Below are 26,604 nucleotides of genomic sequence, written 5' to 3' on the forward strand. Positions count from 1 at the left end.
CTAGAGGAAGGTTATCGAGAGGAGCAAATTCTCTTACGGTTCTTGGAGATTGCATAATAGCATCAGGATCAGGTAGGGTCTTGTGTTTTTGATTATCGATTAAATACGCAATTATCCTTTCCTGTCTTCTTTGTGTCTGGGGTTTGTAAATCTGTATTCTCTATGATGAATGTTTAAACATTACAATATTGGAATTTATCAGATGCTTGTCAATAAACTTCTGTATACATAAGATTTAAATGGAAAGGGTTGAATCTAAGACTGAAATTTTAAATTAGAAGTTCGGATGATTGACTATATTTTTTCTATCAATATAAAGGAGGCAATCTCTTTTAATATATTTATATATATATATTAAAGAGGAATTAATTTAACATATTTATAAATTTATATATATAAATATCTTCAAACAAATTTAAATTTCAATAAAAAAATTTTTGATTATAAAAAAATTCGTATCAAAAAAAAAAAAAAATAAATATGATTATAGTGGGGGGGAAAGAATTACCCCGTACCCACCCCCATTGTCGGCAGAGCCGATAGTACCTGTGTCGCAGGTACTGCTTCGACAGGTACACGGTACTTGCCGCCGCAGGCCCTACGACCGCAGGACTGCGACAGACTGCAGGCGGTCTTAAAGCCGACGGTTTATTAAAACGTATGTTTATAATGTTCTTTTTAAAATTTCTTTTTTATATATAATTTTTATTATTTATAAATTTTTTTATTATTATTTAAAATTTTAATTAATAAATTTTTAATATATTTTAATAAATAAAATTTTAATATATTTTAATTAATAATATTTTAATCTTTATTAATATTTAATAATTAAATATTAATGTATTTAACATAGTTTTTTTTGTAAATATTAATTTATTAATAATTTTGGTTAAATATTAATAAATTAACAGTTAGTGAATGGATTAAAATAAGTAATTAGAATAGTAATTATTAATTAATTTAATTAAAATTTGTTTAATTAAAGTTAATTAATAATGAATATTATTTGATTTAATTGTAGATTTGGATTATTGATTTAATGGAAGTTGTTATAGAAATGGGTTAATTGTAAGGGCTGATTGTGAAAACTTAGTTACTTGAAATAGACGTTAAACTGAAACATAAACCTTACCTTAACTCAATAATATACTTTCAAATCCAATCTGTGAGACTTTGATGTTTTCTATGTGTTCTCTGTGTTTTGGGGTTGTTCTAGTATTGACCAGTTTAGGTTGTTACCCGAGGCCCGCGGTTGTGAATGTGAGGTTATGATGATTTGTTCTCGATCTTTTCAAACCAACCAAGGTAATGTGATAGTATGCTCTATGATGGATGTATTTACTATTTTTTATTGCTTTCCAGTTCCTTGTGTGAAGCTGAGGTGTATGTATTTGAGATACCTAACTTAACCATTTTCGAGTCTCGACCAGTTATATTTGATAACCATTTTTGAGTCTCGATCAGTTATACTTGGATTGCTTTTCGGTCGCTTCAGAGGACTAAAGTGTTTGTTATGTTCTTGATGATGTCATGTGTTGACTTGACCATTTTGGAGTCTTCGATCAGTATTGTAATTTACTATTGGGATACTTTCTGGTTGCTCATTGGAGAACCATTGGATTTTGTGATCTATCATTGATGCCTTCAATTGCTGATAGAGAACTGTTGTGATCATATGATTATTATTTGATGCTTATCTGTTGCTCATGAAGAAATGATGTAAATTTTGTGGCTTATCTTTCATGATGTTTTTCAATTGCTTGTATAGGACTGAGGTGAATTTATTATGATTCTTTGATTTGTGATTTCATGAGCCTAGGGTAGGTTATCTATGTGTAGAGTCGGGAAGTGGCTTGCAATGGGGGTCGGAGCCCGAAGAGGCTGCCTTGAGAAACCCATTGTAAGTCATTTTAATAAGTGAAAACATTTACACTAAATGAGAGAAAATGAACCTAACAAGATAATTGTATGTTCTCTCTCATGCCTTAAGTGCTAGTACAGACTAGGATGGGGTAGAGAGAATGCTTGGTTACGACCTTGCATTCCGTAGTATGCCTTGTCAGTACGAGAGGATACTAGTGGCCGCAGGATCAGTAGGGACCCGAGATTCCTAAGGGATTTCTCGGGTAACTTCTACGTGACTTTTGTGATGACACTTTACCTCTTGCATATTAGGTTTCCTACGTGTCTTTGTGGTACCTCTGGGTTTAGATGTCGATCTTTTTAGGAACCCTTGAGTTAGCATACTTATAGGATTTCCTGGACTTAGAGAGTATTTATGATTATAGTTTTTGTTATCCTATTTGGGACTTGAGACTATCTCCTCAGCACGATGGGAGTGGACCATTTAGGTTCCACGCAGTCAGGTGGTAGTGCTTTTTACTCTTACCATTGAGATCCGTCTGTAGTCGCCGTGGCTGGCATTTTCTTGGTTGGCATTTACCTTCACTATGTTCTTGGATTATTATGATGGATGGTTAGATTTATGATAGATGTTTTATCATTATGGATGTATGGATGTATCATGTATGGTGAATAGTTTCATATATTTTTACTGTACTTTGTATCATGGATTCGTGGAGGTTGATGCATTTCTATTTTTACATATGTATATTCTTTTAAGCCTTTCATACCCTGTGACTTGTACAGTGGATGATTGAGCATTTCAAATTAATTTGCCAAGAAGCATTCGGAACAAATGTATATTATGGACATTAGACTTTCTGATTATTCTTTCATATGTATGTGGTAATTGTTAGACTTAGAATTTAATTAAATTTAAATGTGACTCAACATCTTGGGATCCTTAAGAAATGTAACTTGCGATGTATGGTTGTCGATGATTACATGTTATTGCTTCCGCTACTATGTGTTTGATGTGTATGTTATACTTTCTTATAAAATAAAAAAATGTTTAGCAAACTTAGTGAAACTTCAGGTAAATTCTTTTGGATCCCTTGGCGGGGCGTTACATTTGGTATCAGAGCCCAAGTTTCTACATCAGGAGCTCTGGGTATTTTGAAACGCCACTAGTGTTAACTAGTTGAACAAAAATGAAAACTTTAAACTATCATGTGTATCTCTTTCAAACTGAAACTTGAAACTAGTTGAACTGAAACATTATGTAAACTATTAGTTACCTATTTTTCATACTTCAACACTTAGACTTCAAAACTGAAATTATACTTAAACTGAAATTATAGGTAAACTGAAAATTGAAACTATCTTGTTTGCAAAACATGTGTCTTTTATCTATGTGTTTCAGTAGTATGTTTCATGGTTATTTTAGCATCTTGTGTCTAGGATATTATTGTAGGATGGTATCTAGGATGAGATCTTCCGTTAGAAGCCTTAGCCTTGGCCGTGGTAGAGGCCGTGGACGAGGCAGAGGTAATAGTGTTCATGAGTCTATCCATGAGAGCCCCATTTAGGAAGAGAATAGGGAAGAGCATGTCAGTGAGCATCAAGAAGAGAACCATAGAGAGGAGCATGCTAACTCCAAGGAGGTTGATCTGAGGCAAATGATGCGAACCCTTATTGATCGCTTACCTCCTGTTCATGAGCAGGATAGAGCACACCAGGCAGGACATGAGCATAGACCTAGGTCTAGGAGCCCTCTGAGGGATCGACATAGATCCATTGTATCTTCACAGATGAAGGACCTTCAGAGGTCCAAGGTCAAGCCCTTTAATGGGCAGGGTTTTGGATATGTAGTTGAGAAGTGGCTTATTGCCCTTGACAGGATTTTTGCTATGCAGGACTTTGACAGTAATGTCAAAGCGAGGTTTGCTATCACCAACCTAGAGTTCTTTGGGGCCACTTGGTGGACAATCGAGGAAAAGAAGCTGGGCTTAATCATGAACAATGTCACATGGGAGTTATTCTTAGAGAGCTTCCGTGAGCGATTCCTACCAGAGGAATGGAAGCAGCATAGAGCAGATGAGTTCCATAACCTGAGACAGTACACTATGACTGTTATAGAGTATGAGTGCAAGTTCTTTGAGCTCATGCCCTTTTTAGGATTCAGTGACAACCCAGCACAATTGGCACAACATTTCATTAGAGGTTTGAAAAATCGTTTAATTGGGGGTGTTAAGGTGTTTGAACCTAAAACCCTCAAGGATGTGGTACATCGAGCCATCCTTGTAGAGTAGAGTGTGAACTTAGGACATGGGGGTTTTGTAGGAGCACCTTTAGCATCAGGATCAAAGGGTGGTCAGGGAACAGGTGGCAATAGGAAACTTCTTCTGGGGGTAATCAGCGGCAGGAAGGTACTTATCCTCCAGCACATAGTGGTGGCGGTGGTTCCAATACTAGGAACTATCACAACGCTTAGCGCAACAAGCACATCCAGTATCACCAACCATCTCAGAGTGTTCAGTCTTATCCTAGTGGGGGTAGTTTCCAGCAGTCTAGTGCACCTAGAGTTCAGAGGAGCTTCAATGGAGAGTGTTTCTCATGTGGACAACACGGACACAAGTCGTCTCGTTGCCCTCAGGGGAAACCACAGTTCTCAGGCCTGGGACCCGCAGCTTCAGAACCTATAGTTGGTGGCATGAGTAGAGCCCAGAGAGTGTACTCAATGGAGTATTATCCTCCTACAGGGGGAAAAGGTCCAATGGGACCCGCACAGTGAGTCCTTAGCTTTTCTTTTGTTGTAGGCTTCCAGGAGTAAGCCTAAGTCTAGGGGGGATGGATGTAGTGCCTGCCCCTAAGTCGCATTTTGTCATCCTTGCCAAACTCATTTAGGCCAATTCTATGTTTGATGATTAGTATTATTATGTTAGAGATTATCAGATGTTGGTTTACACTTAGTTTATTATATGATGAGATTACTTGGTACTCTATATTTCATGCATGTATGATGATTATTCAATATTTTCAGTTATCGATGATGATTAGTTAGATGTTTTATTATCATATGTGCTTTCTTATGGATACTTACCCCATACTGCATGTGTATGGTGTGCGTGTTTGTTTTTTTTATGTATGGTGTTTCTGATGTGGTTAAGGAAGGGAGTCGTAGTCACCTGCTAGTCGGGATCTACACGATGCACCACTTCCTGCCATTGTCTGTTTAGCTTAGAATATTGTGTTTGTACATGCGTGAATTTTATGCAGGCTACAGGTACCGAGTATCGACTTCCCTGAATTGCCAAGATGAGCGTACCCTATCGCATTGTCTCAATGGTAAGAGAGGGGAGATAAACTCTTAAGTCCAATTCCTAAACCCTTTAGCCAATTGTCCTAATTGATAATTAGGACAAGTATCTGAGTTAAGTACCCTCCAAATGCATCAAATGATGTAATTTCATGATTATAACCCTTTTTGTTTTGATTTAGTATGTGTTTTTCTATGAAGGGTTTTCGTATGTTGTTATATGAGTCCTTGATGTGGTTTCTATTAATTAAGTTTAATTAAAAAGATTAATTAATGATTTAATTTAATGAAGAATTAATATGATATCTTTAATATTTAATTAATTGAGAAATTAATTAAATAAAAGAATTAAATTTGGAGGTTAAAGTTCAAAGATAAATTTAGAACATGATAATATGTATTTAATTTAATAATAATATATTTGGAGTTCATTTTTAAATAAATGCTAAATATTATTGTTATTTAAATTAATTAAATATGTTATCAATTAAGTTTCTAAAATAAATTAAAAGTTGAAAGATATAAAATTATTAAGAATTCTAGATCGCATGATCTAAGCATGAGTTTAAATATGAGAAATAAATTAAAAGATTAAATAATAGAAATTAATAATGTTATTTTAATTTCATGAAGTGCACATGAGATTAAAGTAATAAATTAATTTAAAACAGAATTCAAGTGGAATATTAAATAAAGTTATTTAATAATTCAACTTAAATGTGCATGAAAGATGAATGCAAAATAAAAGAAAAGATAATAAAGGTTAATTTGGGAGTTAACTAAGTTGTGCAAAGAGTCTTCTCGGGTGAACGCACAATTAGTGCCCCAATTTGAGGAGAAAACTTCTTATCACAACTTTGGGGGTTCATTTTTGGGACACACGAATTTGGAAGGGAATTTTTGGGAGACAACTTTTGGAAGCAAATTTCAGAAGACTGATACCAAGAAAGTTTTCCAGAGGAAGGCTATTGAGAGGAGCGAATTCTCTTATAGTTCCTGGAGATTGCATAATAGCATCAGGATCAGGTAGGGTCTTGTGTTTTTGATTATCGATTAAATACGCAATTATCCTTTCCTATCTTCTTCGTGTCTGGGGTTTGTAAATCTAAATTCTCTATGATGAATGTTTAAACATTACAATATTGGAATTTATCAGATGCTTGTCAATAAACTTCTGTATACATAAGATTTAAATGGGAAGGGTTGAATCTAAGATTGAAATTCTAAATTAGAAGTTCGGATGATTGACTATATTTTCTCTATCAATATAAAGAAGGAGGCAATCTCTTTTAATATATTTATATATATATTAAAGAGGAATTAATTTAACATATTTATAAATTTATATATATAAATATCTTCAAACAAATTTAAATTTCAATAAAAAAAAATTTGATTATAAAAAAATTCATATTTTTTTTAGAAAAAATATAAATATGATTATAGTGGGGGGGAGGGAATTACCCCGTACCCACCCCCATTGTCGGCAGAGCTGACAGTACCTGTGTTGCAGGTACTGCGATGACAGGTACAAGGTACCTGTCGCCGCAGGACTGCAGCAGACCGCAGGCGGTCTTAAAGCCGGCGGTTTATTAAAACGTATGTTTATAATATATTTTTTTTAAATTTCTTTTTTATATATAATTTTTATTATTTATAAATTTTTTTATTATTATTTAAAATTTTAATTAATAATTTTTCAATATATTTTAATTAATAATATTTTAATCTTTATTAATATTTAATAATTAAATATTAATGTATTTAACATATTTTTTTTTGTAAATATTAATTTATTAATAATTTTGGTTAAATATTAATAAATTAACAGTTAGTGAATGGATTAAAATAAGTAATTAGAATAGTAATTATTGATTAATTTAATTAAAATTTGTTTAATTAAAGTTAATTAATAATGAATATTATTTGATTTAATTGTAGTTTTGGATTATTGATTTAATGGAAGTTGTTATAGAAATGGGTTAATTGTAAGGGCTGATTGTGAAAACTTAGTTACTTGAAATAGACGTTAAACTGGAACATAAACCTTACCTTAACTCAATAATATACTTTCAAATCCAATCTGTGAGACTTTGATGTTTTCTATGTGTTCTCTGTGTTTTGGGGTTGTTCTAGTATTGACCAGTTTAGGTTGTTACCAGAGGCCCGGGGTTGTGAATGTGAGGTTATGATGATTTGTTCTCGATCTTTTCAAACCAACCAAGGTAATGTGATAGTATGCTCTATGATGGATGTATTTACTGTTTGTTATTGCTTTCCAGTTCCTTGCGTGAAGCTGAGGTGTATGTATTTGAGATACCTAACTTAACCAATTTCAAGTCTCGATCAGTTATATTTGATAACCATTTTTGAGTCTCGATCAGTTATACTTGGATTGCTTTTTGGTCGCTTCAGAGGACTGAAGTGTTTGTTATGTTCTTGATGATGTCATGTGTTGACTTGACCATTTTGGAGTCTTCGATCAGTATTGTAATTTACTATTGGGATACTTTCTGGTTGCTCATTGGAGAACCATTGGATTTTGTGATCTATCATTGATGCCTTCAGTTGCTGATAGAGAACTGTTGTGATCATATGATTATTATTTGATGCTTATCTGTTGCTCATGAAGAAATGATGTAAATTTTGTGGCTTATCTTTTATGACGTTTTTCAGTTGCTTGTATAGGACTGAGGTGAATTTATTATGATTCTTTGATTTGTGATTTCATGAGCCTAGGGTAGGTTATCTATGTGTAGAGTCGGGAAGTGGCTTGCAATGGGGGTCGGAGCCCTAAGAGGCTGCCTTGAGAAACCCATTGTAAGTCATTTTAATAAGTGAAAACATTTACACTAAATGAGAGAAAATGAACCTAACAAGATAATTGTATGTTCTCTCCCATGCCTTGAGTGCTAGTACAGACTAGGATGGGGTAGAGAGAACACTTGATTATGACCTTGCATTTCGTAGTATGCCTCGTCAGTACGAGAGGATACTAGTGGCCGCAGGATCAGTAGGGACCCAGGATTCCTAAGAGATTGCTCGGGTAACTTCTACGTGACTTTTGCGATGACACTTTCCCGCTTGCATATTAGGTTTCCTATGTGTCTTTGTGGTACCTCTGGGTTTAGATGTTTATCTTTTTAGGAACCCTTGAGTTAGCATACTTATAGGATTTCCTGCACTTAGAGAGTATTTATGATTATAGTTTTTGTTATCCTATTTGGGACTTGAGACTATCTCCTCAGCGCGGTGGGAGTGGACCATTTAGGTTCCACGCGGTCAGGTGGTAGTGCTTTTTACTCTTAACATTGAGATCTGTCTGTAGTCGCCGTGGCTAGAGTTTTCTTGGTTGGCATTTACCTTCACTATGTTCTTGGATTATTATGATGGATGGTTAGATTTTGTGATAGATGTTTTATCATTATGGATGTATGGATGTATCATGTATGGTGAATAGTTTCATATATTTTTACTGTACTTTGTATCATGGATTCGTGGAGGTTGATGCATTTCTATTTTTACATATGTATATTCTTTTAAGCCTTTCATACCCTGTGACTTGTACAGTGGATGATTGAGCATTCCGAATTAATTTGCCAGGAGGCATTCGGAACAAATGTATATTATGGACATTGGATTTTCTGATTATTCTTTCATATTTATGTTGTAATTGTTAGACTTAGAATTTAATTAAATTTAAACGTGACTCAACATCTTGGGATCCTTAAGAAATGTAACTTGCAATGTATGGTTGTCGATGATTACATGTTATTGCTTCCGCTACTATGTGTTTGATGTGTATGTTATACTTTCTTATTATTAGAAAAAAAAAAAAAAAAAATGTTTAGCAAACTTAGTGAGACTTCAGGTAAATTCTTTTGGATCCCTTGATGGGGCGTTACAACTCGCCACTGTTGGACTTGAAGAATACAATCATAAAATTGGCCCTTGAGCACAAAATTATGACTTTAGTTTCTCATTCAAAGATATGACAGGGAGAATATTTCAAGCATGAACTAAGTATCACTATAAATAGTTTAAGATGGCTAACTTATGACACACAATTGATATTTGTCAGAAAGACTAATAGGAAAATGTTGAGAACTCTCATTGATTTGATATAGAGTTACTGTGCATAAAAGAGTCTATATTCTATAGAATATATGCTAAAAAGGTATATTGGGGGCTACAAGTGATAGAAGTGAAGATAGAAGCATCTTCCAAACTATAGACCACTGATGCAAATCAAAGGGTAAGATTTTTATTAAAAAAAATCTCTACGAGATAAGATTATTTTTGACACTACGGGATAAGATTGTGCATCCTTTTAGTATCAAGGAGGAGTATGAAAATTGATGTCGACTCCAATTTTACCATTTCACTACATTGATAACTCCAACACTTCACCACTAATTTTCTAGTTTATTTTAGTTTTAATAAAATGTGATTTTTACATGCAATAAGCTCTGTAGAATCATGATTTTAAGACTTAGTTCCACCATAACTTGATTAGTTAATAAAATTTAATGAAATATTGTTCAAACATTGTTCTTTTTTTTTACACTCACCATAAGTTGTTTTAGCTACAGTTTCATTCATGATCTTCAAGTTCCTTTAGTGTAGATTATTCATTCACAACCTTTGACATGTGTTCAATCTGCTATCTATGATTGAAGTAGGTAGACTCAATAAAAGACATGTATTTTGTTAAGTATCATATCAACTATTAATAAATGATCCTCCCTTGTTCAAAATAAAGTTTTGTTTGTTGTGCCTTCTATGTATTATTTATTATAATCAAATTTCTTTTCTAGTTGATGCTATTTTTTTTTCTTTTCAATTTCTACAATAATGTTATAAACCCAATGTAAAACTTGTTATTTTTGTACCAATTTATGAAATCTAATTCCAATATATGAAACTCTTCAAACAACATTGAAGTTGAAATAAATCACCATTTACAAATAAATTCTTAGCATATATGATTGCTTAATTACTTGAGAGCTACCATAACATTTTAGTATCAATTGGAGTGCCCATACAAATATAAGAAACAATTAAAGATTGAGAGTAACAACTTCTATAGAAAAATCCTTGAGCCCTGATGGCCTATCAACGGTAATCAATACAATTAGTGTCAAAGGGTAAGATTTTTCTTTTTTAACTATGACTAGTGTCGATATTTTGACACTTACCGATGTCGACGATATAAGAAACCTATAGAAACATCTCTAGAAGTTGTTTTTATTTCAACGCATCCAACCGTCGAGAGGATAACTAACCCATTGAATCATCTCAAAGTCTTTGATAGTTTGACGAAGCCTGTCATCAATTGTGTGCAATACCCGACGAAGCATCTCTTGTGGTCTTCACAATTTTGATGTTTCAAACTAGTTGTCTGACACCGCCATGTGACAATGATGACAATAATTTTGGATAGATATTTTCATTGATACATCGACACTCGTCTTGTGTGTCAAAATTGTGACTCCAATTTAGTAACAATCATTTTTGACATTTTCTAGTCGCATTTTCAATAGATGCGCATCAAAAAAGAGGTCCAAATTTACTTTTGTGTGTGTGTGTCAATGAATTTATGTTGATATTCATAAATATGCCATTCTAGGAATATCACTTTGAGATGATATATCTCCATATTCTTGAGAGCATATTGTGTTCCATAAGAAATCCTCCCTAGCTAAGAGGAAGTCTTAAGATTATAGCTATATAGTCAGATTGATTTAATTTTAAAATGCAATGTTGATATATACACTATATATATATGTTATATTGTGATTTATATTGTTAATATATATTAACTAACAATGATTAATCATAGAGACATGTCTCCTCTTATATTTATATGAGATTGGTATCTACATTTAGAAAATATCAATAACAATGGCAATATAATAACATTTGTAGAAACCAATCCATGTTACTTAACACTACTTACCTCAATGTTCAAATTTGACTTTGAATTTAGAATCTCCGTTAAGATTTATTACAACACCTCTTACAACATGATGAAATTAGTTGTCCCTATAAGACCACATCACTCGTAGTGGTTCCTAAACTTAGTCACAATCACCAATAATTTAAATTTGAATGAAATTTGGTTTCATTGAACAAATTAAATATAAAAAATATACACAAAACTAAAACCATAGGTCTAATATAAGTCATGCAAAAATATTTAAGAAAATATTTTTCTTATTACAAACAATTTGTTTACCTAAAGTAAAAGATCTAACAAAGCATAAAATGTAAATCTTTTTGGTTGATGTTGATTGTCGATGTACTATCGATGCTCTGCATCATAAATCAAGAGTGGTATGAATTGCTTCTTCAAATTATTGATGAAGAGATGTCAATTTGATATTTATGGGACATTGACAATGATAATAACCATTTGGTTGTATTGGTATTTTATATTTTAGGTTATATGGTTTTGTAGAGTTCTTGTGTGGATTCTTCTTTTGCTTGGTATTTTGCTAACTATCGCCATCCAAAAACTTTTATGGTTCTATGACTCACGTGCTTATGTCTTTCTTAAACTATATTGTTTAAGTTCTCACTCACAATAAAAAGAGCTTTGCATTTACTAATTTTTATCATTTTAAAATTCAAAACAAAAATCTCTTAAATTTGTATGTATTTTCCATTTCCTTTATAAAAATGTGATACAATCATGTACTTTTACCTTATTTCTTCACAATCTCATTGGGTTGACATTGAATGCTTGTTTGGATGAAATCTTTGGTGGGCCCACATAACTAAAACAAGTAGATGGTTTGTTTGGGAAGTTGTTGGTGCTAAGTGAAAGTAGGTATTTAGAACCAAAGACCTTCACAAACTTTTATATTAGTCTACAACCCATGAATGAGTAATGGAGCTTTATAGTGTACACATATTTTCACAAATTATAAATGGAGTTTTGGGTTTGGAAAAAAGTTTTAAGGCTACATGAAAATTTAAGGTTAAATTCAAAGGGGGATTTGGACTTCAAGCAAATTCCAAGACCAGACAAAAACCTAAGGTCTTCAAGCCAGTTGGTCTTTATTGTTTTGTAAGCTAGTGGTGAAAGTTATAAAAGAATGGACTTGGAATCACATCAAAAGTTGAAATCAAATATATATGGCCAATTTCTATCTCTAACTTGTTATTTTAGCCATGACCCTTTATGTTATCATATTTGAATGTGATTTGGAGGGTGACTTAGCAAAGTGGTTTGGAGGAGGTGCAAATTATTTTGGGAATCTTATATTTTTGCCACGGTTCATGTTCTGTGATGACCTTTATGTCTTGTCCCAAAGTATAGTTAAGATTTTGATTTGTGTCATTGACGTTAATGCATTGGCATGTGTGTCAAGTGTGTAAATACATATTTTGACACCTTAAGCATATTTATTTCATGTGACTTGCTTAATGCCACTCTATATCTTAGCATTTCTTGTTCTCTTGTTTGTTCACTAATGTACATATCAAAACACCAAGGCATTTCAAAATTTCTTAGCATTTTTACCAAGATTTTTTTAAATTCTCATTTTCTATATTTCTCATTGTTGACATCAAGGTATACATTTTATTTCAAAATTTCAATCTATATTTAAAGTCTACATCCAACTTTGAACTTCACCATAATTATTGTTTCTCATTGATTAACTAATAAATTTATTCATTTTATTTTGTTTATCATTATTTTGACCATTTCTCCAATTTTATTTTATTACAATCATCAAGTAATTCATTGAGTAAAGACTTCTAAATTGACACTATTATAGTTAAAGTATCTTCACAATCATAATTTTTTTAATTTAAAAATTAGAAAGCCTCAACAAATAGAGGATGAAATTGCTGACTCTAACTTGTTGTGAATATCTTATTAAGCTACCAATATCAAAATTGGGAGAATAAGGGACTGGCTAAATAAAATAACTTTTTTTAAAGATTAGCAAAATATTCTGTAAATTAACAAGATCTTATTTAAAACTCTACCCATCTAATAGAAACAACACCTTGGAAGAAATCCTATGATCAAGTGCATTTTAGTTGTAGTACTAAGAAGGACTATCTTTTGTAAGGTCCAATGTTACATCTATATGAAAATCACCTATATGACATTCACTTTCATAAAAGAATCTTGTAAACTATTATTCATAAAATCAACAAATATAACTTAAACCCATACAATAGAATGTAATAATAATATCACAATTTATCTTATATAAATATATATTTCTTAGAAAAAACACTTTATCCAAATATTTACACAACATTATATGAAATGGCTTGTACACTATTACAAAGTGATAGACAATTATGGGAACTACAAAAAATGGTTGACCATTATGAGAACATCATCATCAAATTTAGTTTTTGCTTCCCTTTTTCCAATAGCCATGAGCACAAAATGTTTCTTACATTTTCCTTTTATCCAATCGCAGATATTGTAAACCAAATTTATTTGAACTTACCTGAGATAGTTTTTATATATTTTAACTTCCGCTTTGACTATTAAATTGTGCATCTTGGACTTATTGTATGATTGGGAAACCCTCATAGCCACGAGGATAGTGGGCATGCAGACATGACCACTAGCAAACATGAGAAATGTGCAGCAATAGGTCCTGAATGGAGTGAGCATGAATAAGCCTCTCTTCATCATGTCTTGTCTTAAATATATTCAAATGTCCATTTCTGAGTAGTTGCCCCTTCCCTTGAAAACTACCTCAAACAAATTTAACAATTTCAATGGTACCAGGTTGAGCTTTCCAAGGCAACAAGAAGTACAATTAAACTAGATAATACAACCTTTTTCTTTCACAAGCTCATGTTCCCATTTCATGGTGATTATGATTCCTGAATCAGAATGTAATGTCTCAATCAAACATCAACAATTGAATCTATATGCATAATTTTATTTTTATGAAAAGGGACTATGGGGCCACAATCTTTTAACTCTATTTCTTTCCATATCTAAGCTTATGTTATAGTTTCACACCAAGCAGTTTGGTTGATCTTATTCTTCTCAAATAAATTATGTACATTTTCCATCTTTTAGATGATTTTGTATAGAGTCCAAATGTCTTCATATGTGGTGAACTCTCTGAGAAAAGTGTCATTAAATAAAATATGCGAGTCCTCTCTTCCCACCCTTCTTTAGGTCTTTTCCATCTACATGTCTTGCATTTGAACTGATGTGAACCTATTTGCAATTGTGATGCTAACAACTGGACTTTCTCTTTAATAGCTATCCCTAGGTAAGCTCTATCACCATGTTTCTAGGTTGGGTTGAACAAGTATGATATAATGAGCCTTCTTTTGATTCATGTGATTAGTCTACATAACAGCTTGAAATATTTCTATAGAATACTTCTTCATTTCCACATTAATATTATAACACACTTGTAACTTAATGTTCTACATACTCAACCATTTTATCTTTTGTTAAACCACAATTTTAAATCATTATTGATTATCCATTTTTCATAATGCCCCATTTGGTTGCTTAAATTTATTATTTGGTTTTTACTTTTGTCTTCCATTTTTTGGCCAAAATTGGATGAAGTATCTTCCAACAAAAAGGTGGAATTCGAAATCAAAACCAGGTTTTGTGTTTTATGAATGTGTTTTAATAAAATTGTCATGTTCGTGATTTTTTGCGGTTTCTTGTTGGGCGAGTTTCTCTTTGATGATGACTGTGGCTTTGGGTTTCTTTGCAATGTTTCAATCCATCTCCCTTATTCCTTCACATTGTATTCTAATTGTGAGGGGATGATTTGAGGAAACAAGTGTTGAAAAACAAATCAAAATTGTATCTAAAATTTGCACAACCTAGCTATATAGCTTTGTAAAGGATAACAACAATGGATTCTGAATGGCAACAACAACTATACAGACTAGTTGAGACAACGGATCAGCCTGATGAACAAAATACAGTGGAAATTTTATAGCTTGCAAGTGAAGTTTTTAGTGGAGAGCAAGGATTATTCACTCATCATCAAATTCAAATCCCTTCGAATAATCAAGCCTAAATTTTTTTGTCATTCTTGAGACATTTTTACAATTAGATCATTATTTACTTTGCATTGTTCTTAGCCGATGGCTGTGGGGTTTCTCTATTTTTGACAACGGGTGCATTTGAAAATAATTCCAATTCTAATGTCTAAATTGGCAACCAAACGAAGAATATGGATTTGTATATTCATCTTCTGTTGCAACCAAATAGTTCAACTATCTTCCAAAAATGCAAAATCAGATTTTTGAAAACCTAGTTATGAGATAATAAGATTTTGAGCCAAATTCCTCTTCCCCAACCAAATGGAGCCTGAGTGTACATACATTAGATAAACCAAAATATCGATAAGGGTTGAGCGTGCATGCTTGTATAACTGAAGTTTTGAAAATGATTAGAATTTTGATTTGGGTACTCCCCTCTACCATCTAGATACAAAGAAGAAGATAAATCTTCTTCAAGTATCGCACACTTCTGGTTTTCTCTTGAATGTGTGGGGTGCTACAGATGCGTTGTAACATTTTATTTTCTTGTCAACTCCTTTATGTTACTACAGCAATCCAAATTCCCATACACCTCTTCCACCATGACTAAGACGATGGCCATGCACTGCAGACAATTTTTGGGGTTCAAATTCTTAATTAAGATTGTAAGACGACACCCATTACAGTTACAACGAAAGGAAAAGGGTGAAAAATAGATAAAAGAACTAAAAAGTATAGACAAAATTGAATATTGTATAACAATAAAATGACAGTTACATAGACACAAAAAAGCTAAGTTATATTGACCTATCAACAATTTTTTTTTTACATGACCTCAATTGAAGCAAATCTTTTTGCCCACATATGGTTGGATGAGACAATCCCGTCAAATTCTTGAGATATATAATCTAACAAACTAGATGATTGTCATGTACACAGGCTTGTATGGAATCCCTATCTTTTTTGGAAGTTAAGATACTTGATGGCCCAGCCAAACAGCGAGGCAAAGCCAAGAGGGAGGCACACAATCACTAATGCTGCAATTCCCAGAAAGTCATGTTTGATTCCAAAATAAGTTTCTATGAACTTCGACACTGCTAGCTTTCCATTTGCTGTCTCAAACTTTGTATCTACATCACCCAACTGAGATCCAACCAAACCATAAAGTGTCCAAGAAATAGGGGTGAGCTAGTAGTACCATCTCCACCACACAGGAATTTTCTGTTTCAAATAGAACAAGCTTGGTTGCATTATTAAACATCAGAAACTGCTTTAGATTTTTAACTATAATAAGTAAAAATTGCTTGAACCAAAAAAAAAAAATTGTAGTTCAAAGTTTTAAAGAGATAGGCTTACAGGCCGAGGAATGAGAAAGCCACAAAAGAGATTCCATGCAGAATAAAATGCAGATGAAACGATTGCTGCAACAGAGAAGTTTGGAGTCATGGCAACTGTCACCATCCCAAAGAAGGTGAAGTATAGAAACGTGAAATACATGAAGAAGAGGAACCAGAAAAACTTGATTGCCGTCCACTCAAATGCGACCATGGAATAGACCAAGAGAGCGTAAATTATGGACTGCATAAGCACATAGGGAAACTCTATTGCCACCTACACGAATAAACGAGACTGTCATTTGGTTAAGTTGAGGTTGCATAGAAAACACAATATAATAAAATTATGTCAATATCTTTTACTGTACTTGTCCAAAGGCATAAGGGAATTCTGAGTACATCGCAGCAGCTCTTTCTCTATAGACTACGGTCCGTTCGACATCAACCACAGGTTGCACACTTGATGAATTGCTTACTCCAATGAAAAGAACGGAAGAATAAAGTGCTCCCAAAATATTAAATAAATCTTGTTGATTGCCTCTGTCAAAACAAATAATAAACTGTTTATAAGAACTTAAAACAAAAATAAAGTTTCAAGAACACCTTGGAGATCTTTTAGAAATATTATATTTTAGTAGAATCTTCCCATGGAAAATATTGTAGCATAACTTAAAAATCTAATTTTTTTTTTGTCAATGTAATTTGTTGGTATAACAGGTGACTGTTGTTTCGGAACATGTTCTAGTTTAGGGGGAAAACAGTAAGAAATTGCTGGAAATTTGTAGAACTCAACTCAGGTGGGTTCTATTTGAGCAAAGAAAATCTTTTATACGAGTCAAGAGAAAAACCAACCTCTTTGTCCCGAGGTCCCAAAATATGGTCCCAAATATCAGTGCAACCACTGTGGTAAAGAAAAACCTCACAACAACATAGTGTGGATTTCTCCAGTAAGACATAGACTGCTTCCATAAGCATGCCATGCATTGAACCGTGAAAGACTGTGCATACTTTGTTGGAAAATTTAGATCCTTCGAGTCTGGAGTAGGGCTGCTTAGTTCTTTAATTAGGGATTGATTCAATCTGAAAAATAGAAAATGATGTTAGCAATTACATGACAATTTTTCACTTTTTATGAGGACTTATTAGTGATATATGGGTGAGAAAAGTTCCTTCTAAAGGAACTTCCAATCATTATGTACATACTCATAGAGTGCAAATTGTCTATATATATTCGCGAAGTCTACCCCAAGACTTTCCTCAGCAGATATAGAGGTTACTTCAAGCACCCATGTTGCTGGATTATAGCATTCTTTAATTGGTGGAACACCTTCAACAGCCTAATTAGTCACACAAAAAATATAAATCATTACTCTTTCTGTTGGTAACAAACAGAAAGTGAACAAACGCCATGAAGTGAACAAACACCAACAGTACCTCAAAATATTCAACGAGTTTATGAGAATGCCGACCCAACGGTCCTGCATAGATCACTTGGCCACCTCTTTTCATGAGCAGAAGCTGCAAGTCAAAAATCCAAACAAGTTAACATTAAGCATTGGTTAGCGTCTGCGGGGGCTTCCCTATTCCCAATTTGGAAGCGCAATAGTACTTAGCTTCTTTCATCCAAAATGACACAATTATATGACTCAGTACTCAATTCACGAAAGTGTTTAAATTTACCTCATAAAAAGCTTCAAAAATATCAATGCTAGGTTGGTGGATAGTACAAACAACTGTACAACCAGTATCAACTGTGTTGCGTACAATCCGCATGACTATAGCTGCAGCCCGAGCATCCAATCCCGAAGTTGGCTCGTCCATGAAAATTATGGATGGGTTAGCAACAAGTTCCACTGCTATGGTAAGCCTTTTCCTTTGTTCTGTAGAAAGACCCATTAGCCCAGGAAGCCCTGCCAGAGCATTCCTTTATGAAGTAAGCTCCACAAGTTCCATCACTTCTTGTACAAACATCTGTAGTCATTAAAAGAGAAATTGCCAAGAAAAGCATTTAGTTTCATCACAAAAAGAGCACTTATTGAAAGTACATATGCAAAGAGTAGAGCTCAAAATCCCATCGTTCTAGTTCTCTCATCAACATCTTGTGCAAGTCAAAGCCATGCAGAGTACTCGAGTGATTCATATATTGTGAGATTAGGAGAGTGAATATCGTTTTGTTCACAGTATCCTGAGATGCGGGCGAACGTTTCTTGTTTTTTAGGGTACCCAGATATGCATATATTTCCTTCAATATATCCTCCTATTTTTCTTCCCGCCAAGACATCCATCAATGTGGTTTTTCCAGCTCCACTAACTCCAACCAAGGGTGTAAGCATCCCTGGCCTGAAGGATCCACTTATGTTGGAAAGGAGTTGTAACCTGTCTTGATCCACACCTTCATTTTTCATCTCCTAACGCAGTACCATCTATTAATTCCATAATTAAATTTGATAAAAGCTGAGAATGTCAAAATTATCGCCAATTAATTAAATTTGATCAACGAAAGTCTAACTGCACTCACCTGTGGCATGTCAACATAGTAGTTGATGTTTTCAAAAGCAATTGATAATGGTTGGAAAGGAAGGACCATTCCTTTTTTCTGAAATACCGAGTGCTGAATATCAGTCAGTTCTCTATCATGGCTTGAAGTTAGACTTTCTCTTCTCTCTGACAAATCTGCATGGCCTGAAAGATATTCTACATTCTGTGAATGAACAATGCTAACTTTTTCATATCATAACAGTTGAAATTATAAGTAGTGTTTATGATCGTGGAGTTTTAACATGTTACAATCTCTTTGATCTATTTGTCAATCAATTTCTAGAAATTTTATTTGAGAAACTGAAAATTTTCAAGTTTTAATCCACAAATTAACACACGTTCATTGGCCTCTCTCTAATACTTTTTAGTTACAATGTTCTCTTATACGAGGCGCACACAATTTATATTTTAACATTCAAGCACCTTCAATTGCTACGTTTGGAATCGATAATTGCATTTTCAACATGAAATATATGTTTCTTTCGAAATGTTGAATAAGACATTCGTATCTTTTCCAGTGGCAGGTTAACACATCCATAAGTACACAAAAGGCTTACAAGAAAGCTCTAGCTTATCTTGTTACCTTTCTAAATTTTAATTTTAAGTCTGTCTAAAACGAGGAACTTGTTTTTGAGCAGACTGGAACTTCACACGCAGTAAAGATTTTGAGTGGAGATCATGACATACCTCTGGATTTTACCACCGATGTCAAATCAACAGACTTAAGTTGTTCTCCATGGTTGCTTTCTCTAGTTCTGTTTACCTGTTTCTCTTCAATAATATCCTCAGATAGTACAGCTTGTGATTTTCTCAACGTTGTTTATTAATAAGATTCTGTTAGAGCCCGCTGTAGATGTAAATTAAAAGGGAAATAAGAAAAAGATAATTAAATCTTAACAAAATCCAAGACTCACGATTGAGGTATGCTAGAGCCAAGGTAAATAAAATATTAAAGATTATACAGAACCCAATTAGTGCTCCAACACCAATCCAATATAATCTAGCTTCCGCAATTAATCCACGAGCTTCTATTATGTCATGTCCCAATGTCTTGTTTGAGGTAGTACTACTTGGCTACATACAAGTAATATATATGAGATGAAATAAAATGTTTAGTATGATTGTCCACTCTTGATATACAATGATCCTTTTAAATAAAGGCAAATTCACTTACTTTGTTCCATCTGGGAGCTAGAAATTCATTGACAGCAAGGGCATTTTGGCTGTAAGACAATGGAGAACACCAATATGCCCAAATCCACCAGCTGGGTACGTCGACTGTTTCAACATAATAAATCCTCATTTCAAAATTTGCTATCATAACTAAAATGTTCATGAAAGTTATTTCCTTCAATGTAAATAATAAGGTTTGTAGAAATCAGGAGACTATATACCCTGAGAAACCACAAATCCTCTAAGGAGGAACACGACAAGATTAGCAAATGCTCCAAAAGTTTGTGAGACGATCATGTTTCGACCCAATGATCCCACGAACTTGAAAAGTCCCATTCCCATTTGATGCAACCAAAAGAGGAGAAAGACTTGCTTAAAGCATCTGCGAACAAAAGAAAGGATCTCTAAAAATGAGCACAGCCTGTTGCAATGCTTCTTTGATTATTATTTTGTCCCATACACAGCAAAGTATATCGGTCAGATTATAAACTACAAAGTATACTGGTCAAATTTCTGACATCTAAGGCCATTTGTCACAAAGGAAAAGTAACATTAGATAAGCTTAACGCATCAGCACGTTATAAAATGTGGCTTCTTTAGAATATGATTTGATCAGCATTTCTAGAAATGATTGTTTGCGAACTAGTTTACAGGATATCTAGCACAAGTAAAGAGTCGTATACTAGATCTATTTATCATTGTAAAACAACGTTGAAAATACTAGATAATGTGTAGCCAACTTTCAATATTTTATCTAGAACGAAGAGTGTTTGCATTATGGGTAGAAATGAATCATTTAGCATTCATTGTTTATTAATTTTGTGAAAGAAGAAAGAAATTAAATTTCATCTATTAATTACAAAATTTTCTTACGGGAAGGGGTTGTTGTCTTGATTTCACACCAGGAATGTAGTTTGAAGTGTAAGCAAACCCATGATTTGAGAGTAGTTACTGTTGTAGTTAAAACCTTTTAGGTTGCTATGATTTGAGTGGAGATGTCATTAAATGTTAGGAGCTTAAATATATGCTTGAATATGCTTGTAGTTAATTGTTATATTTTTCATTATAACGTTACCATACAAACTATTGTAAGTGGAACAGTTGTCTTTCTACACATCACCATTGTCTATGCAATAGAAATAGAGAAATACAAGACTTACCTATCAGCCTCTGGTGCAAAACCAATAGTATAGTATGTAATGAAAACCCATATCACTGCTTCTACTAGAGAAAATGGGATCTTCACTATCCAGTTTGGTATCGAATATGCCCAAGCTGGATATAATAGTTGGTCTCTTTGTTTGTAGAAAATTGGAAGTCGGACAACTGTCATTGCCATTTCTGGTATGCCATTGAACATCATATGGATTAAAACAAAGAACAGGGCACCCATGTAGAGATTTCCATCAGTAATGGTCTGTTGTTGCATTTCTGTGCGCAAAAATATTGTTGTGGTGATTGCCGCTACAACTACAATCTGCGTTACTTGTTTGTCAAAATTTATTCTCCTTTCTTTCACAAAGTTTAATAAGAGAAATTCTTAGGTTCTTCAAATTTGGGATTCTGGAGATTCACCTGTCCTTTTTTGAATATGTAAACAAAAGAGTTTCTCTTCATAAGGAGCACTTCTCTAGAGTAGCAAGCTTTGAGCATGTTCATTCTACTAACACCATACTTGGTAGATGTAAGCGCGGCAACATGGTTCTTTGTTTTGTCATATGGATGTGACAACTCTTCAATAAGACTCTTACCAACATGAAATGAGCGGAAGGCCTTTGCAAATTACTTGACAGGTATGTAGCGATACAGTTGATTTGTACGGGCACAATATTGCCTTTGGTCCTTTCTTGAGGTTACCTGTTCAAGTAAAACCAAAAGCATGATTAATAAATTTGATACTATTAAGAATTTCATCCATTAGCAGTTGCATCGTACATAGTACTTGATCACTTTGGTACCAATTGGCACCTAAAATGGATATATCATGTGAGCAAAAGGACTGAATCTTTGTGATGTGAAATCAATTGGCGCCTAAAATTCAGCAGGCTCTACTAAATGGAGCCCACACTTACTTCCTGCAAGAAATCAGCTACTCCTTTCTTGTCGGGGCATTTGAAACCCATGGAATCGAAAAAGTCAAGCACATGTTCTCGAGGTCCTTGATAAACAATCTCTCCTTCAGACAATAAGATGATGTCATCAAATAGTTCATATGTTTCAGGAGCAGGCTGCAGTAGAGAAATCAACATTGTGCCATCAAGAACATGGACAAGTTGGCACAAACACTTGATAATTTGGTATGTTGTAGCACTGTCCAATCCTGTTGAAATTTCATCCATAAACAAAGCTTTGGGACGAGCAACTAGCATTTCCCCTGTAAATGTTTGATAAAAAACTCAAAAATTGCATCTTTTAGTGATATAATTTCAACTTTCGATGTTTCAAAACTTCTAAGGAAGTTTCCTTGTAAAACACACCTGTGGTGACTCTCTTCTTCTGACCTCTAGAGATTCCACGATGCATTTGATCTCCTACTATTATATCAGCGCAGATGTCCAGTCCTAGAAGCTAAAACAAATCAAGGGTACTATTATAATCTTTAAAATCCGAATCTTATTAAGCATTTGTACTACCTAACATGGGACTACTGAAATCCAACCTTTAACACATAATCTATGACAAGGCTAGTCTTCTAGCCTTCAATTGCAGTTTCCTGTAACCATTACACAGATCAAATGTCAAACTTGGCATAAATTAGAGAGCAGATCAGTTCATTAGGAACTCTTAATCAAAAGTATATGTTTGGTACCAACATCTACTTTCATAAAGATGTCAACATCTAGATTTGGTTTGATGTTTGCCTGCTTCTCACGTCTAGAAAGTTCTTGCAGGAGATCTGTGAGAACCACGTATATTCAATATGGGTATAGAAATGATAAGACAATACAATTGTGAGTAATTTCTGCAGAAGCACTCACCATATCTTGACCCAACTCCTTGGCACTGGCCAGAAAAATCAAGCGTTTCCCTCACAGTCATTTTTGCAAAATGCAAATCATGCTGGCTAATGTAAATAGAACTTCTTTGCGGCACGAATTCTGTTAACGAGTGTCCATTGTAGGTAACATTGCCACCAATCTGTAAAGAGAAAGCTAATGTTATAAATATCTGAAAATACATGCAATCTCCTTAATATTTTCTTTATAAGATATTTCGTGGTTGAACAATACTGACTTAGGTGGGGAGGACTAATTATTGACAACAAATGCATCCACACATACTGATAGAAATTCACAACCATCCCTTTATAGAACAAATCCTTTCTCTGACCTATATAAATATATAGAAATTTACTCACTTTGCAACTGCGGTCAGGTTCTCCAGCCAAAGTTGTTAGCAACGTAGTTTTACCAGCACCAGGTGGACCCAAAAGAAGTGTCATCCTGAAGAGATCAATGAAAGGTTATAAGAGATAAACAAGTGTCACGATTCTACACTTTGCACATCTTCAATTTCAAAGACGATGAACTCACCGTGAAGGCTTTATGATGCCACTTACATCATGAAGAATAGTTAAAGTTGTCCTTTTCGAACGAAATATGCGCAGATAGTCGAGAACACCCTGCACAACAACATCGATTGCAATGTAGTTAATTGAGAATACCTTAAATTCTATTACATTATAATCCTCCTGCAAGAGGATGTACACGACGTCCTCTAACCAGACAACCTACCATCAGATACAGGTCCCATTCCCCTTTGTTCCTCAGAATCTAGTGTAAAGAAATCAAATATAATTTGTCAAGCTTAAATAAAATATTAAAGAAGTCTGTTTTTTCACGCTAACAAGTATTTATTACTTATAGCTGCAACAAAGGCAGACAATTGTAATAGAAGAAAAAGGTTTCAACCTACCTGGAAAATGTAATATTTGACAGGTTAGAAGCCCAACAAATCAAAATCAACTGTCCTCAATTTCAAGTCCAGAATAACAATGGAAAAGACCAACATAGCTTAAAAAGCACTGCCAGTTAACCAAAAATGTTGATTTAACTGTGATTTTTATGAGACTCGTTGAAAAACTTGCAATCTATTAAAACATCACAGTATATTGGTTACGGTATGCATACCAAGGTGAGGTACATCCAAGATGTTCTTAATGCAAAATGCACTTAAGTCCACACCCAAGGCAAATTTGGTGCACTATAACGTACCTCTGAAAATCCAAAATGCATTTACCCTATGTATTATATGCAACCTATAGACAAAATGAAAACTTGGAAGGAAATAGTTGAATATAAAAATATGAATATTCTTGACTTCGAGATTTCAGTCTATGATACGTATTTACCTTCTCTTCTTCCATTAGATCTCCAAAGCTAGAATGGTATTATATAATTGATCATAGATAACATGTCCTTAAATAATTTATATATTCAATATGTTTAATAATTATATAATTATTTATTAGTTACTTTTAAACCCACTTTTCCAAAATTAATACCGACTTTTTGGTTAATTATGCCTATACATTAAACATTTATTAAATTATTATTATTATTATGTTTATGTAATGTGGGCATTATACTCAGAGTTTGGCATGTTTCGCTAATCTATTTATTTATTTGTTTTAGACTGATCCTTATGCAGTCTATAGGATAATTAAGCCCTAAATTATGTATAATTAAGAAATCTTAAGATGGAAGCTTCGTTTCTTCCATATTCACAGTGAAGGGAGTGTTCTCGACTGGTGCATTAAGGTTTCCACCATGAAAACCAAGTAAGCTGTAAACATGAGTTCCTCGTTCATACTTCATAGGTTTTTATGCAGCTTAGCAAGATTTTCCTTAGCTTAAGTAAAATTCTGTGGTAACTACTAGATGAAACTTCACAAGATAGATATTGATAAGATAGATATTACCAGTGTATATGCAGCCAAGACGGATTGAATACTACCCAGTTTGCTAATTTTATATCTAATCTATACTCTTCAGATGAGCCCTAATATGTATCAGGGTTTGCATATTCAATTCCTAAAGAAAATAACTAAAAGCTATTGCACGCTGGTATTCCTGCCGTTTAAAATGCATTGAAATTTATCATAACTCCTTAAAATTTTTTCCCTAATCCAAATTTAGAAGCATACACTTTGTAACCTATTTATCCGATCTCAAAAAGGCAGAAAAAACCCTTGGCAGGACAGAATTTGGGTATTCTTTAATGTGGTAACATCAACATTCTGATATCGGAGGGTACCGGTGGAGCCGACATGGCGGAGAAGGGAGCTCCGCAGGCGGTCATAAGTCGGCAGCTTTTCGAGAGCAGCCCATTTGAGGGCGGCTTCCTCCTCCGCTGCCCCCTCGCCGTAGCGGAAAGATCTGGACAACACATTGTCTTCTTCTTTCCATGATCCGCCTTCTAAATCCACTGGAACTGCCATCTTTCACCCGCTTTTCCTCCTTCCTTCGAAAATCTGGTAGCTTTCTCTGACAATTTGCACCCTGATTTATAGGCAATGGATACATAAATTCTTGCGCGAATACGCAAAGCAAATAACCGATCGCTGTATCTGAGATTTCTCGCCCTGATTTAGAGCCAATGAATACTTAAATTCTTCACGAAATTTTCGCAAAACGAAACTCCGATCCTTTTAAATGAAAATTTTCGCCCTGATTTAGAGACAATGGATGCAGAAAATCTTCCAAAAATTTCGCAAACCGAAACTCCGCTCCTTTTAAATGAAAAACATTTCGCAACGCGAAACTCAGATGCTTTTAAATGGAAACTTTCACCCTAAGTCACTAAATACAGAAAATTTCGTAGAATTATCGTACATCTAATTTCCGGTCACCTTAAATCGAAAATTCTCCTGAAATTCCTCTAGAAATTTCACTTCCGGTCGCTTCACATGAAAAGCTTTCGCGCCCCCGATTTAAAGCCGATGACTTCAAAAAATTTCACGAAATTTCGCAAAGAAAAGTGTCCCGTAACCTTTAAATGAAAAACTTCGCTGATTCATAGGCAATGAGTTCAGAAGTTCTGCCACAACTTCCGAAAGCTAAAATCCAATCGCTTTATAAGAAATATTTTGCCTGATTTAGAGGCAATTAATGCAGCAACTTCTTTCCAATGAGACTTGAGTTCGTAAATGTCAGATGCATGTTTTTCTTCATATTATTCAATTTTCGTTCGAAGTCGAAGCATCGGATGTATTTTTAGATCATTTTCTACATGTCAATCGAATTCACAGGCAACATGCAACTCACTCCAGATCGGCAGCGTTGAATTTGAGGATTATATATTGCCATGTTCCTCCTTACGACCCGCTTTCTCTCCGAATCCAGAACCAGATGAAGCTGCAGTTACGAAAATAACGACTGCCATAATAAG

At 34.0% G+C, this 26,604-nt stretch overlaps 1 protein-coding gene and 1 pseudogene across 2 annotated transcripts; both read right to left on the minus strand.

The window, feature by feature from the left end:
• Nucleotides 1-15,904: 15,904 nt before the first annotated feature.
• LOC149552181 (ABC transporter G family member 35-like) lies at nt 15,905-23,352 on the minus strand (annotated as a pseudogene). The gene is made up of 20 exons (XR_016352873.1): nt 23,193-23,352; nt 23,034-23,110; nt 22,874-22,927; nt 22,692-22,782; nt 22,287-22,588; nt 21,790-22,071; nt 21,375-21,691; nt 20,436-20,596; nt 20,216-20,319; nt 19,956-20,115; nt 19,729-19,857; nt 19,022-19,185; nt 18,581-18,911; nt 18,184-18,476; nt 17,938-18,021; nt 17,707-17,840; nt 17,356-17,583; nt 16,872-17,043; nt 16,526-16,780; nt 15,905-16,390 (listed from the first exon to the last, which is right to left on the minus strand). The product of XR_016352873.1 is annotated as an ABC transporter G family member 35-like (transcript).
• Nucleotides 23,353-25,287: 1,935 nt separating this feature from the next.
• LOC149552182 (pleiotropic drug resistance protein 2-like) lies at nt 25,288-26,344 on the minus strand. The gene has a single exon (XM_089787686.1). The coding sequence runs from the start codon at nt 25,652-25,654 to the stop codon at nt 25,385-25,387; it is 270 nt and encodes an 89-aa protein (XP_089643812.1). The 5' UTR covers nt 25,655-26,344; the 3' UTR covers nt 25,288-25,384.
• Between the last annotated feature and the right edge of the window lie 260 nt (nt 26,345-26,604).

The sequence above is a fragment of the Cupressus sempervirens genome, chromosome 6 (genome assembly GCF_028749045.1).
Source record: "Cupressus sempervirens isolate cs-2001-9-10 chromosome 6, ASM2874904v1, whole genome shotgun sequence".
NCBI classification, from domain to species: domain Eukaryota; kingdom Viridiplantae; phylum Streptophyta; class Pinopsida; order Cupressales; family Cupressaceae; genus Cupressus; species Cupressus sempervirens.

Bases quoted from the DNA above. Each gene is read 5' to 3' on its own strand.
- LOC149552182 (XM_089787686.1), bottom strand. From the start codon at position 25,654: ATGGCAGTTCCAGTGGATTTAGAAGGCGGATCATGGAAAGAAGAAGAC.